The sequence below is a fragment of the Argiope bruennichi genome, chromosome X1 (genome assembly GCF_947563725.1).
Source record: "Argiope bruennichi chromosome X1, qqArgBrue1.1, whole genome shotgun sequence".
Taxonomy (NCBI): Eukaryota; Metazoa; Arthropoda; class Arachnida; order Araneae; family Araneidae; genus Argiope; species Argiope bruennichi.
The window spans coordinates 5055151-5076537 of NC_079162.1; the positions used below are offsets into that span (position 1 = coordinate 5055151).

General features: G+C 31.0%; 1 protein-coding gene across 1 annotated transcript in view; it reads right to left on the reverse strand.

The window, feature by feature from the left end:
• The window catches only part of LOC129958184 (sarcalumenin-like), a 74506-nt gene extending 65014 nt beyond the window's left edge, over positions 1-9492 (reverse strand). Inside the window, exon 1 of the mRNA XM_056070453.1 lies at positions 9336-9492. Coding sequence (XP_055926428.1) covers positions 9336-9405 — 70 coding nt within the window. The 5' untranslated portion in view covers positions 9406-9492. The remainder of the gene's footprint in view (positions 1-9335) is intronic.
• Positions 9493-21387: the final 11895 nt, after the last annotated feature.

Genomic DNA, 21387 nt, shown 5'->3' on the forward strand with positions numbered 1-21387 from the left:
TGGCAACTGAGAAATGACGGTAAATGAAGGAAGGCTCAGGAATGGAAGAGAAAAACAATGGCCAATTTTTCAATTAATTCAAGTTTTAATAACTTAATATTTTAATAATTTTAAAATTTTACTAGTCTTTCTTTTAATAAATTTAATAAAAACAATTGGTGAAAATGCATTTTTATTAGTGTACAAAAAATTTAATTATTTTTATTTTCTGTTTATTCTTTAATTTCTGGAAATAAACACTATCGAGGCATGAAAGGAATTTTTTTCCCAATTCATTACCATGAGGCGCCTTTTCAAACGGAAACAAATTTCAATAAAATGAATCGATTAACTGTTAATTAAGTTCTAAATACATTAAAATAAAAAGTAGTTATCAACGAAACACAGATGTGAAATTTTTTTTAACTCTAGCACAATAAGTAATGAGTGGCAAATCGAATCGCATATTCCATCTTTACAAACATGATATAAGTTAAATAAAAGTTATACGGTGTCTTTATATGGGCTAATAGAAAACGAGCATTATACACAAAAACATCCATTTTAAGACTTTATATATATCAAAGAGGTGAATAAATCGCATATACAGAGTTAATTGCTTTGATTTAATGGCGCAAGAGCCAAATACAACTCTTTTTGCAAACAAAAAAAAAGCTGAAATTCGACAATAATGCATAGACATAAAGCGTACAAAGTAATAATTAATTAAAGTCTTAAACTTATAGGATGCAAGAGCAAATTTTCTGTATTTATGATGAAACATACAAATAATATTCTCTAATAAAATATGAAAAGTAAAAGTAATTCCAAACATTTGAACACAGTAGTAATATTCTAATATAATATGAGTTGAAATTTATTTTTCCTATAGTAAAATTTGCCTCAAAAATTTGAAGCGCTCATTCTGCTCAGACGGGTGAATGTTGATAATATGGGGTATCCTAACAGATAAAGCCTTCCTTAACTCCATAGAGGTTTATAAGAAAAAGCTTTTTCTGTTTTTTGCGAAAGGCCATGTATGTCTTTCGTTTTGCAATAGAGAACATATTTTAATGTGATTTGGATATTTTGAGACTTGAAGTTTGGTTGAGTGATTTGCGTTACGCCGATGTATAATTGCCCCCATTTGTCAGAGTCTGAACTTTAATATTCATTAAACAAAAGATATGAAACTTAACTTTTAGAACTATAAACCATTATTTTTAACTTTTAGAGTTATTATTTCTTTTATTTTTATTTGTCTGGAGCAGACAAAAGGAAATGAGGGCAGTTTGCTCACTTTTCTTTAGTTGTACATTTGACACTGTCACTTACGCATAGCGAATGACAAAGACTAAAAGATTTCGAATAATGCTCAAATATGGCTCTTTTTATACATCCTACAAGAACTGACTGTAATAGCTTTGGGGAAACTAAAGATTAGGAAAGAGAATGTGTCAAGAAGGTGTCTGTTTCTTCATATACAAAAATGACATCCATTTTCTCGTAAATGACACGCAATAGTTCACCTCAATACATTAAACCGTTTGATGAGTTTTCAGAACTAAGTTTCTATATGGAATTCTATATATTTTCTATATTATTTTATTAAATACCACATTTACGGTTCATTTGCACTAGAAATGATAACTCATTTCAAGGCATTTGATTGAGCAATTGACATATCTGAATTTTTCCAATTGGCGTCTGCACTTAAGAATAAAGATTCACTTAAGGGGTGAAATTTCTATTTGAAAGCCGTTCAAAGTAAAGGAGTCGATAAAAAACCGGAAGAAACCATCTGCTTAAAACAGGGAGTTTATTAATACTTCGAACAAACTTCAAGGACAGTGACTCCCTTAAATCTAGGGTCCGAATATGGACATACTTAACTGCTTCACAGGAGATATAAAAAAGGTTCAGAAGTTATTATTTCTGATAATGCACCTCCCATCATGCTAATTTGGTTAATATACACAGATATCTCAGAGTTTCCAGAATGGACAATTTGCGACTGTCTAAGAAACAAATAGTGGGTTTCTCAAGAAAGAGAGTTTGCTATCAAATGGGAAATAAAATATAGAAAAGAAGACAAAGGATATCATATGATAGGATCCACAAGATTGCATCCCTTATGGCATATAAGAAATCTTAATTAAAGAACACAAGTTTTTTTTTTTATTTATTAAAAAAACAAAATGTTGAAATCTTCGTTACATTTCTTTAAATACCGTTTGAAAGTCAAAGAGTAAAAAAATAATACAACAATATTTTTTAAATATGATTCTTTCTATATTTCTGACATGATACTTTCGAGTGTCTCGGTAAGGTCTTAAACAGTAAAAGAGTTCTAAGTTCCATACACATCTCAATCTTTTCTTAGCAGAATGCTTAAAGAATTCAGATTGCATTGTTAAGAAATATTTTCATATCATTAAATTTTCAACAAATTAATATACATCCTTACATGCTCGTACTCAAAATTATTCTAATCATTGAAGTGTTCGAACTCGAGATTTTGAATCATCTTCATATATTTCCAGTTTGAAAAATCATCAATTAGTTTATGAACACGATAACTCAAAAATGTCACAAGCTCGCCAGATCTGCATGTTTTTACCAAATCTTCGTCTATCTGTGTGTTCTCCATGTGAACACGATCATTTAAAAATGGAAAGAGTTAGTACAATGAAATTTAGCACGCAGTTTTGTAATCAGAATTGTAAATATGTATCAAATGTTGGACTATGATTTGTCAAAGAAGTAACTTCTGTCTATTAGTGTGTATGTGAAACTCAAAATCGAGTGATTTAGATAAATGAAATATGAACAACCTGTTTTGCGTCAAATTTTTATATCGATCTCATGAAAGGAAAGAGTCTAAAATAAATCAAAGTTGCGCCATTAGTTTACAAGCAAATCGAGGACAAAACACTCCTTCTGTTTCCCTGAAAAAATGCTTTCGTTCTTTAACTTTTCTATTTACTAATTTTCAATCTGAATGTACATCTGATATCAACGAGATTTTTTTTTAATCTGTTAGTCATTCGTTAGTAATTTGGTAAAGACAGTAACAAGTGTCTCTTTCTAGAAGAAAAGAAACATGTAAAAGATTTGCAGCTGTAGGCGTCGAGACTTCTTGGATCAGATGCAAAGTTACAGAAAAAAAAATTGATTTCTCAAACAAACAAATATTTTGACCAATTGTTACCTCAAGTAGAAACGTTTAAAAAAAATCCTGCTTGAAATACTTCTCGTTAACATATTTACAAACGGGTTTGTTTACTTAACCACTTAACTGCGAAATCGATTTTTGAAATTCCCCTTTTTAATGTCAAGCGATGACGTCGAATACATAATTGCATAGTAAATTTTGCAAACAAATATAATAAAGTGAATAAGATTTAATTTTGATTTGTAAAATATTACACATCGAGTGCGCCAAAATGAAGATTTGGATTGAATGCACTTACAACTGGTTAAATAGTTTGGTTCATAGTTCGTTCCTGATTTCAACTGGCTGATCACCTATGCGTTTTTCAAACAATTAGCAATTCCTCTGCTATTTGACAAATACAATTTTTTGAAATTCCTGATATTCTGAAATTTCATGCACTTTCAGATCCTCGATGACACCAACTACTTAAATATTTTCAGAAGTTATTGACTAGTCAATCGAATTGATTGAATAAAAATTTGATTTGAAAAAGTTCCACTCACACCTAGTAGTAAATTTGAAAAAAAAATCCCCTAATATTTAAAATAATGAATTATAAATTAAAGATTAAAGAGTAGAACATAATTAAAATAAAAATTTCCACTATTTATCGCACTAATAAAAATATGTATTTAAAAACTGTTTGGCTTAACTTGTTAGAATCAAATTTAAATTTATATTTATTTTGATATCTCTTGCTTTATAATCTCGTACAATAAAACAAATTCGAACATCAAAAAAATGCATACTAAAAAATATAACAAAATTAACTATCCATTCCTTAATAAATAACCCACATTTTAATGATAAATAATAAATTTGTTAAAATTTCAACGAAATGTCAAATAGGAACAGTTTTTTAATTATGTGATATGGTAAATGTTAGCTTTAAAGCATCTAAATAATTCTTTTAATTAGCTGTAAGTTGTTTTCTTACTGTTGCTGCATTGTTTTTCTGCACTATTGAAATCTTCTGTAGAATTAGACGAAAAACAGTATGGTTAAAGAATCCTTGAGATCTCCTTGTTATTTGATTCTTTAGGCACTGCGACTCTATACTGTTCCTTCTGAGCAAATCAAAATGACGACTAGAACGAATAAGGTGTCTACTAATGAAAGATTTCAGAAAAAGTGCCACGTCGGGAGAATAGTTCAGAATCAAAAAAATAAGAAATAAAAATAAGACAAAGCTTCATTTTGAGATTTGGTGTTTCGCCTCTAACTCTGCTTTGGATTGATATTACTTTGTTTTGGATTGATATTAGAAAAAGGGTCAAAAAGAATAATCAAGTTTCAAATGGAGTTGTCAATCTCAATCCTTGTTCATTGGTCATGATTTTAAACACCTTTCATTTCTTTGGTTTTGTGAAATACATATAGAGCTCCAAATTATTATGATTTGGCTGCCGAGTAACCACAAAAAGGCCTTTTTTTTAAAAATCAGAATCTCAAATTCAAATGTCGAGGTACGAAGTCTGACAAAATTTTCTTCCTGAGATTCAGAAATCAATACTTGAGAATGTATGTTAAGTTCATATTTGTGAAAGCAAACACACCATCTAACGCCCTCCTTCCGAACCGACCAAACACTCTCGGAGGATTAAAAATATAATTTTAGAGTAAAATTTCAATCGTTTAGAAGACCGGAATATTATTAAGACAGACTTTTATACTTTATTACTTTTCAAAGTCAAAAATTTGAATATTGTGTAAATAGGAGCACTAACAATTGTGTCCTCTCTTTTGCTTGTTAGAGGTCATTTCATTTAAAATAGTATGAAAAATAGTACGTATTGAGGACGCTGGAATTCCCCACACATACACTTGTGATAGTTTATCGTCAATTCTTTATTGTTTTGCAAAATACTTCTCATAATCAATGTAAAATTGATTCAAACATAATATACAAATTGAATCATTTCTTCCATATTATGACGCCTGGAGAAACAAATCTAATAAGCATTCTGGAATTATGTGGATCAGTACTTTCCCACTCGGCTCCAATGCTGGTGCATGCATGTGGTATTGTTGAGAACGGACAGTCAATCCATGATGGATTGAATCCAAAATTTGAAGCAGCTCTAAAATTCCAGTTCACAAATCATACGATACATTTCATGTATTAGCTCATTGCACTTTCGAACGAATGTGACACAAGGACATGGATGGAAGAATAAACAAAATTTTCGTAGAGAATTTCAGCTAAATTTTGATAGAAACTACAGCTTTGATGTCAAACCAATTCTTCTGCATTTTTCAGTTATTGTGTTCATAGATAGAATATAAAAAAATAGTTTCTGGGGGGCACAGAAAAATCTAAAATGTGGAGATTCATCAAAATTTGTCAATCGAATATTTTGACTGTTCCACTTGTAAAATATAATTCATTCTTATGCAAATATTTTTTTAATTACACCGTTACTTCAGGGATATGTGAAAATTGTTATATTCCTCAGTTCTTCGATGCTTTATAGTTTCATTCGAAGAAAGAAATGAAAGCTTTTATAGAATAGTAAAGAAACTAGAATATTCAATAGGAAAGGTCCAAGATTGATATAGAAAACTTTTTAAATATTTTGTCATTTCTGTTGATGGTACAACATGGTCTTGCAGTATTAAATTCTCTTATAATTGCAAAATATATATCCATTACACAAATTTATATCTTTGGTTTTTGTCTAATCCCAGATAATTAATCAAATCAAATATTCAAAACAAAGAAAAATTCATATGAAAGGGATATGTGCGGAAAAAAAATATAAAATCAAATCAACTGATATACCTTGCATATGTGTGTGTGTGTGTGTTTGTAAAGCATTTATATAGAAGTATATATATAAGCTATAAGAATCTAATCTGTCTTATTTTGTAAGACAACGTCAATAGAGTTCTTGGTATTAAAAATTTCTACATCAATGAAATTTAATTTTACAATTTTGTGGAGTATCAGATTTTAGCCAAATCTATTTCGATAGCTCATTTTTTTTACAAAATTGTTTGGTTAAAAAGATAAATAAAGCATTTTTATGCAATTCCTTCATTTATTATATTGACTTTTAGCTATTTTTTATTTTTACTTTTAATAAGAATGTTCTATTAATTTGATATAAGAACAAAAAAAAAAGCATTTTTAATACATTTTTATTTAATATATTTTCACTCATTTTCGTACTGTGCTGAAGTTTTGAAAATTTCTGTATTGTTGGTGACATTTTAATATTTTCAAAACTTAACTAGAAATGAATTGATGTAAAATTTTGATTCCATAAAAATCAAACACTGTACTCTATATGTTTTAATAATGAATTATAAATTTAAAAGGTAGAAAATAATTATAAAAATATAGTGCTCTTAATTACACCAAAAAAAGTATATCTTTTTATCTAAAGTACAGTTTCAGTTAATTATTAAAAAAACATTCCCTCTTATGATTAAGATTACCATTTACAATCAAAGAAAAGAGTTATCATCCAGTTTTACCATTCGTCAATTTCTAAAATCTGCTTTCTAACAACTATAGATATCATTTGAAACGATATTAGAAGGCACATTGAAATAAAATGATGTCATTCATCGAAATCTGGTGAAGATATTCAAATGAATGATTTCATATTTACTTTCTCGTATACAAAATATATATTGTAATTGTTAAAAACTTCGAACTCGAGGTTTTCACGAATCTCCCAGAGTTTCAAAAAGAGATTTTTGGCCTTATGTCTTTCTAATTCAAAAATGCTTTGAGTTCGACTGAAGAAATTTGATACATGAACTTAATTCAAAGGAAGTGAACTGGATAACTATAAAATGTAGAGAGATAAGATTTGGTTCATAAAATGAGATTCTAATCAACGTGTCATGGGCAGAGTGTCCATGTTTTAGGACTGATTTTGGAACTTCGATAAATAACTGTCAAAGCAAAAGATATTTTGATCTCAATCGCAACTCGATGCAACTTTGTAGTTTCAAAATAAAGAGAAGGCGAAAAACTTTTGGATAATCTGCTGTTAACAAGAAACAAATTCTTCTTCAATCGTTTACGAAATATAGAAAACAACATAGTTGTAAAAAATAATTGGCTTCGAAATTTTGATGAATCTTCTAGTTTCAAAGCCTTTGAAATCCGAAAAAACTATTTTTAAAACTATAAACACAATAGTTCAAAAAAAAAAAAAAAAAGAGTTCGATAAATGATGTTTCATCTTTACACCAAAATTATATATTTCGATCTTGTTTTGGATGAAATATGCACATTCAAACATGTTAGAAACAACAAGATGAGAGAAATTTAGTGTAATAATGTGTTTTATTACCATCAAAATGTATCAAATTTTGGAGCAAATCCTTCAAAGTATTGATAAATGAAAAATACAACAAGCTGAATAAATGAAATCTGGTATGTGATCTTGACATGAGAATTGTATCAAAGTCAAATATATTTTCGATTCTCTTCATGCTGCTACGAAGCAGTAAAGATGCGAAATGATACCAAATAATTTATCAATTATTTCAATATTGCTTGTTGCACATTTGAAATAATGACATCGCTAAACAAGACATATTTTACATTTTTGTCCTTTGAAACTGCTGTTTTTGAATGGAGAGTTGAAAAATTGGAACGAGCACTTCAAATCACCTAAGGTAAATAGAAATAATAATATATGTTGGAATTCGTTTGGAGCTTGTTTAATTAGGACATGAGGATAATTTTGGAACGAACTTCAAAAGTTGACACGTCATTTCCACACCAGGCCAGAGGAAAGATTTCACGCATACGATTTAGAAACACTGACATTATGGTGTTGAAGCAGTTTTCAAAATTTCTTAGAGATTAAAACTCCATCAATAATACCGATAGTGATTTATATCATTGATAAAACTAGATTAATCCAAAAATGAATGATTTTCTGCAAGAAATTTCAGATTATCCCATTTTTACTAACTCCAGTAATGTGGTGTCCTTCTTCCATGTCTGATTCCTAAATGAAAGTTGCAAAATGTTCCTTCTCGTTATTTACAATTTTTAGCCTGCTTCTCTTAAATTTTGGACTTTTCTCAACAATTTCCACCTGCATCTAAAATACACTTAGGACATGTAAATGAGTGATCATTAAAACTTTAGTTCAGCCTTAAATCTTCTGCAATTGAATATAAACAATGTCAGAATTTGGGGTACTAAGTGATGCAGTGAAAGTCTTACCATTATGAAATTATTAATGTGATCATCTCAGATACAAGAAAGACAATTTTATTTACTAATAAAGATCGAAACTGTTCATTAGAAGAATCATCTACCAGGCTTTAAATACTAGCAGCAGAATTCTCAACTGTCGAAGAGCACGGTAACTCAAGAGATCAAAAGTGTTTGGTTTACTTGTAAAAGCCGAACTTCAGAGTACTATTTCGAAATGCACATTACCAAAATTCGTGTAATAAATAGGAAAAAAAGTGAACTATTCAAAACATAAACCATTGATTTGAAGTAAAAGCTCATTATCTTTGATTTCTGGATTTGAATATTTTATCTCTTTCTCTTCTTCCTCAACTGCGAGAAGAATCAAGGTCCCTTTCATAAAAGGAAGAGGATTGGATTACTTTCTTGGTGGCATTAATGCAATGAATTACGTTGTCAGCGGAATTTTTTTATGCATATTGGATGGGATTCTTTTATTCAATAACAAAATAAATAAATAAATGAATAAACCGAGCCATTCATTTTTTCTCAGAATCGCTGTCACAAAACGAGATCTTTTTTTCTTTTCTTTCTTTCTTTCATTTTCTACTCTCTTTTGAATAAACAGCATCTTTTAATTATTTCATAAACAATAAAGATAAAAAAAATATTATTTATTAAATAATATAATAAAAAGTTACGGAAGGAAATTGCTTTGATAAACGCAAAGCATGAGTAGACATTTCTAAGAGCAAAAGGGACTTTTCTAAATTGAATAAAGTACTAAAATTAGTTTAATTACCTACGAAATACTATACACAACACATAGTTTCTTCTAAATTAAGTTAAAGAAAAGATTTTCGAAAAAAATCGTGTTGCGCGAAGAAGAAAGCCAAGGGCACCTTCAGAATTGAAAGGAGACTGAATTTTTCGCGTTCAGTGGGTTTTGGATGAATTGGATCATTTTACCTGTTGCCGGCCATCCGATGAGTATCAGTCCACCCAAAAAGCAGATGCAACTCCATTTGCACAGAGACATTTCTGTCCAGTGTTTGGAAGAGCGGTTGATTTCCCCCTTCGTACCTCCCACGTCCTGCTACTGGAAATAGAACTCGTGTGGAATCCTAAACGAAGCAGCGCACCGTCCCATGCGCACTTCTGCGTAGGACGACTCTTCAAGTGCTTGTCCTCATTTTGGCCCGGCTAAAAATTCGGCGCTTACAATCCATTCAGAAAACGTTTCGACAGAAATCCTTTTGATCAACAATAATCTATTTGATGAGAATTGAAACGCTCACTTTAATTTGAATTTAAAAATAAACTGTAAAGAAGATTGAGCTTAACTTTTTTGAAAAAACTTTAATGTGTAAAAGTGTTTTAAACTATTATCTACTTTATCATGAATTAATTACTAATAATTACATGAATTATATATAATCACTAAGAATGGAGTAATTTTCATTTCTAATTTCATGTGATTGTCCCAATCAAATAAAATATATTGAATTTGAATTTATTTATATTAAAACAGAAGTTCATATACAAATATTAAAATTTTCTAAAATAATAAGTTTTATAATTTTAATTGCAAAATTTATTATTAAATTTGTTTCCTTGCGAAGAAATAAGTATTAATAAAAAATTGATCACTATAAACTTTGACATGTATTGTTCAGTTCAAAGATCACTGAAGTTTATATAATCGCAAGAAATAATTAAATAATACTTATTTAATGAAGTTGACGAGATCAAATGACATTTAATGATACATAAAAGGTTTGAATTATAAAATACTTTGTCAAAATTGCTGATTACTAAAATGTGTATCTTAAAAATGATCGTCTTCTAATTTGAAACATTAATGATTTTCGTTTCAGAAAAAAATATTAATCAAATGTTGTCTTGATAAAATGAAAGGAAAATGGATGAAATGAAATAAACTATTTTTAATTGTAAAAATAATCATTTGCGAACTAAAACAGTAAACTTTCTTTACCAAAAAATAAATTTCACGTTTTTGCCTTGAAAAATTGGTAGCGTCACTACTTGTGAAGAAACAAGCATTCAGCGAATAAAAAAGATGACAAAAAAACTGCACATTTAAAATATTATAGCTGAATTTCTTATTACCAGTGTAAAAGTTAATGGATGCAGATTTGGTCAATTTATTCACACCATTCAAACTGATGACTAGAAAAAAAAACAGAAACCAATTTGCTTCTAATTGGTTTATTTAGTTCAGATAACATAGAATTAAATCTAGAGTAAGTATTTATTAATATAAAACACTGAAATATTACTTACAGTTCATGGGTATTGGTTTATTACGTTCAGGGTTTAAATGCAATGAAATATTCTTGGCTATGTACCCGTTGGAAATAGGTTTTATCAAAATTTCTAATTTCAATTAAAATATTTGCAGAAAATACATCCTAAACCAGTCCCATAATTACTATGATCAGTTTAACCAAAAAATGCCAAAGTACTCATTTAGTAAATATATACAACTCTCTATGATTAAATGTTATAGAGTCATTTATTTCTATGACCAGTTTTATCAAACTGCACAGAACGTCTTCGTCAAAAATATGCTAGTTGATATTTAGCTATAAATTAGTTTGATTATGTTCCTATGTTTCATAATCAGTTTGATCATACCAAATATGGACATATAGTCACTCAAAAAAGTATTGGGCACGAATAACTACAAAGCTGTTTCGAAAACTATTGATCACATTAAAATAAAAATAAAATTATTCAAGAAATATTTTAGCATATGGTGTACAGTTTATAAGGAAAGTATTATTGGAATGTTATAATTAAAATGTGATCCAGCCTTTCAAATATAATTAAAAGACAAATGAGAAATTCAACAAATAAATAAAAGGTAACGAGAAATTCAACAAATATATAGCACACCATAGAACTGAATTTATTATCACTTTTTTAGACTATAATTTTAAATGTAAAAGTTTCAACAGATAAAATTATGTATTGAAAAAAAATGGCTATAAATAAAGATATATTGGTTGATATGCGAAATCTAAGTCATTAGTAATAAGTCAAGTCTAAGTAATAAGTCATTGGAGAAATGAAAAATCAATTCGTCGTATAGGAAATATTTTGAAATAGAGCGAGTCTATTGTTTTTCACATAATTCACAGGTTGAAGAAAATAAATAGTGTTGAAAACAAACAGAGATCAGGACGTCCAAGAACATTTAATGAACATAAAGAGAGGTAGATTGTGAAATAGTTCACTTTAATCCAAAAACTAGTCTAGTAGAATTGACTCTGCAATGTAAAAGTATGTTCGAAAAATCTGTAAATCCAGAAAATGTCAAATGTTTAAAAAAAACATAGATATCGTGGCGCAGTACCTCAAAGAAAGCCTTGCATAAGCAAAGCAAATGGACAAGCTAGGTTGACATTTGCTAAAATGTATGTAAAAGATCCAAAAGAATTTTGGAAAAATGTAATTTTTGTTGATGAAAACAAACATAACATTTTCGAATCAAATGTCAATCAAAACGTTTGGTAAAAACTAAATGCAGAAATGCATGTCAAAAATTAACGGCTTCCTGTCAAATATGGAGGTGGTAAACAAATAGTCTGGGGTTGATGGTAAGCACTGGAGTCGGGAACTTACATTTTATTGATGGTACAATGAATAAATATATCTATTTTGACATTCTCAAGTGAAATTTAAAGCAAAGTGAAGCCAGCTGGGAATTTCAAGACATTTTAAATTGCACAGGATAATGACCCGAAACACTGCTGATATTCGCAAGTCATGGGTCGTCTACCACTGTCCTATTGTTATTGAGACCCCTTCAGAAAGCCCAGACCTAAATTCCATTGAGCATGTGTGGAATTATTCGCAGCAAAAACTATATGAACATCAAATTTCTAACAAGCAGGATTTAAGAAAGCATTTGGTTGAAGAGTGGGCCAATATAGATTGATCATTTTGTAAAAAATTCATCATTCAAAAATTGCCTCATGTCAAATAGATAATGAGAGATCATAAAAAACAATGACGGTCCAACAACATTTCAATTTGCCTTACTTTGCATTTTTTTTTAATTTATTGGGAATACTTTTTTGAGCCCGTTTTTTGACTTGACCACAACTGCATTAATATGAGAGTTTTGTTTGAATCTGTATATAATATTTACTTTTTTGTGTGTTGCATATTTAAGTAAAATATTATTCTTTGCACTTGTACAGACTGTCTATCAATTCATTCATTGTTGTTGGCTATATAATAGCACATGACTGTTTCTGGATGTTCAGAGTCACCAATATCAAATATCGAAAAATAAAAATACCGAACCCGGTAAAATGTGAATGAAAGAAATGAGCAACAGCTACTAGCTCGGATATTCAACCCTTACATATCTCCCTTAGAGACATATAAAAAAATAATAATTCCAAATAAATTATGCATTCAAATCTTTCTTGACAGAAATACTAAATTTTAGCACAGAGATTTAATAGTAATACAAAATTTTTATACCTGAATTAGTGCAAATAGTTAACCCCAGCATCATTACTCAAATTCCATTAATAATCAGATTACAGATTATTAAATAGATTACATTATTAATCAACCTGAGACAATAATACAAGCATATCTTATACACTTAATTAGTACAAATCTCATTTGAGTTAATAGGATTATTTTCCTTTCATGGGTCAAGTCAATATTCATAATCTCATATTTATATCGAATGTCAAGTAAACACGAGATAATTCTTATCTAATAAAAGGTGAAAATAGTTCTCATTTACTGAAAGGATACCTTTTAAATGCAGATGGTCAAGTGACTCCCTTTAGTACTTTCAGTACAAAGCAGGGACTTTTTAACACACTTACGTTCTGTGCTTCATATTGTTAGCGCATTTCTGTTTGCATAGATTAGAATCTTCTAAACCAATTCGCTTTGAATGTATAATCTTCCTACGTTCAAGATATTTATTTATTATAACATTTTTCAAATTACTTTGATATGCAACATAAACATTTATGTCTAAAATAGAGTAAACATCACCCTGAAAGGAATTTTTTTATGATACAGAATTTATTTCATTACTAATCTCTTTTAGAATGCTTCCCACGTTCAAGATTTTTTTATACAACTAATAAATGGCAAAGATTCTCAGCTTGAGTACATTTAAAATTATTTTCAGAATTTAAGTTACTATTGACCTAACTAGAAAATTTTGAAACCCATAGTTCTACAGTTCAAGTTTTTAATAATTCTTGATATAGTGTCAGTTTCATAATTAAATGTTTCAGATGTATTGTTTAAATTAATGATTTCAATACTAGACATTTTGAATAAATTTTTTCATTGCCTGACACAATAAGTAACCTATTTTTGAAATTATTTTCAATATCTACCTGATAACTTTTAGTATCACTCTGAGACCGTTTGTTTGTAGATGTCATTGTTTCCCTTCCCAATCTCCTGCATGCTCTCGTTACTCTATAATCAATGGCAGAATTTTTCACAGACAGTAAAGGCACAAACCTCATTTCACCTTCGAGGACTTCTAAATGTATTCAACGAACATTGCTAAGCCCGTTTTTGATATTACCCTTGTGACGCAAAATACCCTACAGTATTGTTACTATACAGGGTGTCCCCAAGAAGTGGAACAAGTGTTTATTTCTTAAACCATTGCAATTAGACATATACCCCCATTTGCAAAATTCCATCAAATAAGATACCCAAATGTGTGAAATTACCTTGGATTCTGTCTAGAGGGGTAATGAAAAATTAGAAATTTTTTTATAGTCGCTTCCCCAAAGCGAAAAAAGTGTCAACGAGTAAAACGTTTCCTTGCCTAGATTCATTTTTCTATCTATAAACTTTTCGGAGTTTTTAAAAGGCAAATTTATTGATTTAGATCATTTTCCCATATTTCTTATCAATTGGTTTGAGAGAGATTGTAAAAACCCTTTCTTTGGCGTGGGGTTTCTTTTGTATGAGCGGTAGAGACAGTGATCACACCTTTTTAGTCCCAAAATTTTTATTCACAGGTTCATAAGGGACGCAGCACAGGTTACGACACAAAATTATGAAAATATTACAAGAAACATCACGATCTAGCAGAGCGACCTTCCTCTGCTGCCTCTCAGCCAGTTCTCCCTCTCTCTTTCTCCTCCCCCACTTCCGTTAGGCCAGCGGGGTTACTCTCAGGGGTGAGAAGGGTTGCCAGAATTGGCATCTCGTCTAAAATGTTTATCGGAGCCACAAGTGTAACAAGTTAGCTTTCTAACTTCTGTGATTTTTGATTTTTCAAAATTTTTCTTAGGGCAAAAATTACTATTATCGGTCTTCTTCTCATTGAACTGTTGTTTTCCCCAATTACCCTGAAAACCTCTTTCATCATAATCATTTCTTTTGGCTCTCACTGACCCGTCATAGGATTTACCCTTGGATGCATAGAATACATCACAACGTTTACCCATTTCCTTTGGATTAAACCAACTTTCCCCCTGTAGCACACCTATATGGGTTGCCGTTTCGGAATCCAATGTTTGGAACATTTTATCTGCTACAATGAGTTGATTTACAGTCTCAAAATCACTAGCACCCCTTGATTTGCAATAATACACCCACATGGATGTTAACCGAGATGCAAATTGAGAAAATGTTTCATCGTTGTTACGTTTAGCTTTGCGAAAATTTTCTAAACACAATTTCGGTGAAGGTTCGTATTCCTGTAATACTATTTTCTTCAAAGATTCATAATTTTTTAATTCGCCTTCTTCTATATTAACTAACAAATTAGACACTTTGTCTCCTAATAAACAAAGCAACACTTTTGGTTTAAATTCATCACTAACATTTTCATTTACAAATGCCTTTTCTAAGCTTGAAAAGAAATAGTCCCATCCGTCTGACTTACTAGGAACTTTAACTGTTAAGAGCCTAACCATCCTAACTATTTCATCTAATGATTTCGCACGCACGACTTGATCACTATTTTGAACCAAATTTTGATTGATCCTGGATAATTCCACTTCTAGACGAAGTTTTTCGAGTGCGAACTTTTCCTTTTCCCTCTCTTGTTTTAGTTTATTTTCATTTTCAAGTTTTTGTTCCTGTTCTAACCTTTCAGCTACGATAACTTCTAAATATTCTTTTGCCTCTTCCTCGTTATAATGTTTACTAGCTAAAATTAATTCTTTCAGAATTACTTTAGACATGGTTTCGTCTGGCGACTCACCTAAATCTTCTGCTAGACAGATTAGGTCTGCCTTTTTACTTTTATTTAAGAAAGACATTTTTCAAGCTAAACCTAATGCCAAATTGCCTTACAATAATTCAAATCGAAATTAGATACTAACTAAAAAAATGAACTAAAATAAAAAAAAAATCTTACAGTGAAATTTCTGGAAGATATGTTCTATAGATACTGTTATTAAGAGTTTAGATTTTAAATACTTGAAGAAATTATATGTTTGCAAATAGAAATAACAATATACATAATTTACATACATAAATATATATATCAAAACTAAAAAAAAATACCCCTAAACTATGTATAAACAGGCTTAACAAAATTTCATTTACTTTATTTTTAACAAAATAAAACGGTTTGCATCACACAATTTATCTTTAATACCAACTTAAGTATTTTTATACCTAAAAAGAGCAATTTATTACTTCTAACCGGAAATGATAGATCCTTAAAATAAAATATTACACTCTTAATCTCATAGAGAACAAGTACAAAGATTAAACGTATCACCGGAAACAAAATAGCACTATTCTGATGTTTTCAAAATCACCTCGTACAAACATCTGCAAAGCAATAAACATATCAAGGGAAACAGAGTGCATCCGTTTCTCCCCTACACGAAATGAAATAAAAAAAAATGCATACGTGCCAGCTCAGGGCAGACAGAAACCAGATGTTGTTTGGGCGGGGTGGTCTACTGACCCCCACAACAAAATGTCGCACTGGCCGTCAGCTCAAGACAGGAAGAATCCAAATTTGTCTGGCTTTGCTTTAGTTTTCATTAAAATACATGCATATTACAAATACACAAAATATTTCCAAACCATCAGTATACTATGAAAATTTATATTTCAATACAACGTTTAATTATTTTTTTAGCATTAAAAAAACATGCATATTACAAATACACAAAATATTTCCAAACCATCAGTATACTATGAAAATTTATATTTCAATACAACGTTTAATTATTTTTTTAGCAATAAAAAAACATGCATATTACAAATACACAAAATATTTCCAAACTATCAGTATACTATGAAAATTTATATTTCAATACAACGTTTAATTATTTTTTAGCATTAAAAAATCGAAGCAATAGGGTCTTCTTCAGCACTTGAGATATAATTGCACAAAGGTTTACAGTACTCACGGTTTGTTGTCATTAGAGGTAATAAAATTACTTCCCACACGGATGAACCCAAATAGAACCATTCAGTAGGCCTGATCTTTTTCTGGAGCCAGGTTCTGAACTCTTGAGCACTGAATTCCTGAGCACCAAAACTTGAAAACTCAACAACTCCGCACTGGTGACGATGACCAAGACGAGAAAGAACTCCATTGCAGACCAAGAATTCCACTGGTTACGACGACCAGGAATTCCATTGATTACGATGGGTATTGAGGGTCACTGTACCGGTCACCTATTCTGTGATTTGTCTCTGCTCACATCCCATGTAGCTGCCACCAATGTAAAAACCCTTTCTTTGGCGTGGGGTTTCTTTTGTATGAGCGGTAGAGACAGTGATCACACCTTTTTAGTCCCAAAATTTTTATTCACAGGTTCATAAGGGACACAGCACAGGTTACGACACAAAATTATGAAAATATTACAAGAAACATCACGATCTAGCAAAGCGACCTTCCTCTGCTGCCTCTCAGCCAGTTCTCCCTCTCTCTCTCTTTCTCCTCCCCCACTTCCGTTAGGCAAGCGGGGTTACTCTCAGGGGTGAGAAGGGTTGCCAAAATTGGCATGTCTTACAGAGATATTCATTGTAATTTTCAGGGATAATGTACAAATCACGAAAGATTATTAAAGTGGCAGAATCAGAAAGTCATAACTTTTTTATTAACTTTCATTAAAATTCATTCATTCATTTCATGGTCAGATAATACATTAATTGAAGTGCTTAGAAACTCGTTCAAAATGAAAGCGTTGGATACTTAGACAAAGTTGCTTTCTTTTATCAATATTTGCCCATATGCGATCGAATTCATCACCTTTTAGTTAAAGACATACTTTTTGAATTCGTAGGCAAAGATTTACTAAGTATGTACTGTCAAAGCAATTCATCCTTTAGTTCAAACATAATGACAATCAAATTAACTGAATAAATCGATTGTCATTCAGCATAATGTTGTATAGAAAAAAATCATCAAAGAGTTTCTAAAAATGCCACTGATGATGAAAATGTAAGAGTAATAGATTTTTACAGCTCCAAATGTGATAGTTTTGAAGATTAATGTTTCTATCTCGATTAAAGCAACATTCTCCTGCCCAAATTGCATTTCTCAAAACAAAATTGATTTTACCAATGTTATGATCCAGTTGTTAAATTCTAGAACATCTATCGTAGTTGTTCATGTAACTGTTGATTCCATGAATATCATTTTGGTGCCAGTTATTACATTGAAATATTCTCTACATTGTCGGCATTGGAATGTTGAGTTCTAGATTGATTGCTCGTACACTAGCATGAAGGTAACTTGAAAAATAAGCCAGAATATCAATTTCTGTATCACATGAATAATGCCTGTATAGAAAGATAGGAATCCTGTAGTTTGCAATCGCTAAACAGTTCTGCAAATACACTTCTTCGAAGGATACTAGGGTAACCAATATATCTGGTTTTAAAATTGCGGAAGAAAAAATAATCAATGCTTCGCATACGCACCGTTAAAAATTATATACTAAAATGTGCATCTTTCCTTGTATATTTAATGTATTTAATCTGAATTTTTAATCAGTGCTGTTCTGGAACATTATAAATGATTTTTATAATTTGGTTGAAAACACTACATGATATAAACAAAAACGTGTGAATATATCTTCGATTTTTTTAAAATTCCTTTTATATTTTTCCGAATATAAAAGTATCCCTATTCCTATTTTTACGAAATACTGAAAAATATATATTCCTCTGTTTACGAAAACGTAAGTACTGCGCAAAACAAGAAAAGCTATTATAAAATTATCAACTTTGTGCAAAACGAAGCCATTTTTCTTCATCAATTTCCAGTCAACCTCTTAAAGCCCACGTGACCGAAAATGCAAATTCAATCATATTCTTTACTTGGTTAAAATTCAAGAATAATTCATTGAACCTTCTTGGATTAAAATTTGTATATCCGAAGTGCACGGATGCTTTTAATCATATAGTGTACTATCCAATTGCGGGAGTCCGTTGAATGAATGTTACAGAGGATATGACATGCTGGGATTTTTAAAAAATGGAGAAAAATTTTTTAACCTAATAGAATCATGATATATATTTATGTTTTTCAATCGAACAATTTGTTAATGTATTGCAAGCCTTATTTCGATAAATAATGAAATAAGTATGAAGAAGTCATCAAAGTTTTAATTACTTACTAGCTAATATCCTCGAACTGAAAATTTTAATCAATTGGAGAGGAACAGTTTAATCAATTGTTCATTAAAATGCTTCCGTATTTGTGAAGTAACTATAACAAATGAATTGTTGACGGAAATGTTCTTGGCGAGAAAGTGAAAATAAGGTGAAATGTTAACGTGCACGCTAAGAATTCAAAATGATTTCGAATATTTTGATATCATCTACAACTGAAATTTTGATCAAAACCTCTGGGAAAAGACATTTTTTTTTAACGCTTCGAAGAAGTTATAGACTATATTAAACAATTTTTCATAAATTTTAAAATTATTCTTAAAGAATTATACAAAATTTAATGGAACATTAAATTTTACAATTTGGAAGTAAATAAATAAAATAAATGAAGAATTGGACTTCCATAGGTTTGTGAGGAAAATCTGTTTGTTTTTCTATAATTGTCACTTTTATTTATACAAATCAAAAGTTTCTTTAAAATAAAGTTGCACATGTGTTACACGAAAATAAACTTACCATTTTAAATAGGGTGAATAGGAATTTTAAATAGGATAAAATAGGAATGAAGTCTGAAAAAAAAATCAATTCTGCAATTTTAATAAAAAAATTAAATTGTATGAAAAAGCATAGGTTATAGTGAGATAAAATATTTAAACATTTTGATTCAAATATGAATAAAAATATGCATTAAGGATATGTTTAATAAAAAATGTTATATGCTAGGAAAAGACATTAACTTAAATTTTGGAGATGTAGCAACATTTTTAAGTGAAGACAAGCGTAATTCTCTCGGAAAACAGTACCCCTCAGGGGCTCACCTTCTTTAGGTGAGTACGGGTGTCCCAATCCCGAGGTACCCAGGGATCTATACTCCCTTTATGTTTCCACTCCCCTACACCTTCTGCTATCTGCTTAATTTTTTCCTTCCCTCGACGGCAAGCGAGTGAGCTCTCCATGAGAAGCTGTCGCTTCTCTGTTTGCTTCTTGTTTCTCATGGACAGCCAAAACCCCACGTGTTTGCCGTGCGTGGCGACCCATTAGAAAGACGAGTGGTGCACTGTGGTCCCCGGTGTATCAATCGGCTGGTACCTAGTCACCTGAGTGGCTAGTGTGTTAGGGATCAAGCGAAGGGGTTACTCCTTGGGGTTGCCGTTAAGGGTGGTCACTGTCCCCGGGGGTAACTCCGAGTGTATAGGTTCCGGCTAGCTCTAGGGTGGATGCCGAGGCTGGAAATGACCAGAGCCGGTAATTGCCTTCCCTTGTTGGGCTCCTTGGTGGGTGATGCCTTCGGGCCCGAAACCCTATTCATATCGTATGGGGCCTAAACACATTTCTCCCTTCAGTGGGTAATGAAAAGTCTCTAAAAAGATAACTGAAAAATATTTCGATCACTTTTTTATTTTGAAAAGAGTATCCGAAACGAAAGAATCATTTCATTCTGTTTCTCCATTCCTTGTTGAAAAGGATGTTTCCGGAACTTTAGGTGAAGTTCCGTCAATCAAAAAACTTCGTTCTGGTGACTTACTTGTCGAAGTCGCTTCTCAACAGCAAAGCAAATCTTGAAGCTGAAAGCTTTGGCTACGATCCCAACAACAGTAAGTTCTCATACTTCTCTTAACTCTTCGAAAGGCGTGATAACATGTGGGGAAATGTTTAATGATACAATCGAAGAAATTACAAAAGAGCTTAAGGTTGAAGGAGTGACACATGTACGCCGTATTTTCATTCGGCGGGATGGACAACTCCTGCCAACTAAACAACTTGTTCTGACATTACAAACCCCGGTTTTACCAGAAAGGGTAAAAGAGGATATATGAATTTAGCTGTGAGGCCTTTCATTCCAAACCTTCTCAGATGCTTTCAATGCCAACGATTTGGACACTCAAAAACTAACTACCGTGGGACACTAACTTGCGATCGTTGTGCAGAGAAAGGGCATGACAGTCAGCAATGCACCACGCCGGAAAAATGCGTAAACTGCAGTAGTGACCACACCTCATTTTCTCGATTATGTCCACGTTGGAAATTGGAAAAAGATATTATAACAATTAAAACTAAAGAACAAATTTCATATCCCGAGGCTAAACGCAAAATCATGGCACAAACACCTACACCGGGCGTTAGTTATTCAACTGCAGTGAAACAATCATACTGTGAGAATTGTTCTTGCAAAAACTGTGCTAAATTTGCGATTCAAATAAATCCTGTAAAACCATCTGATTCTGACACAGATCCATCCGCAAACAGTGCTCCAGAAGTTAATGAACTTCCAAAACGCAAACCAAAATCCAAAATCTCAACGTTCACTTAAACTAAAGCTTTCAAAGCGTGACCTTTCGCAGCAAATGATATCTGAACAGCTTGCAACCAAGTTTAAAAAATCCAATAATCGAAATTC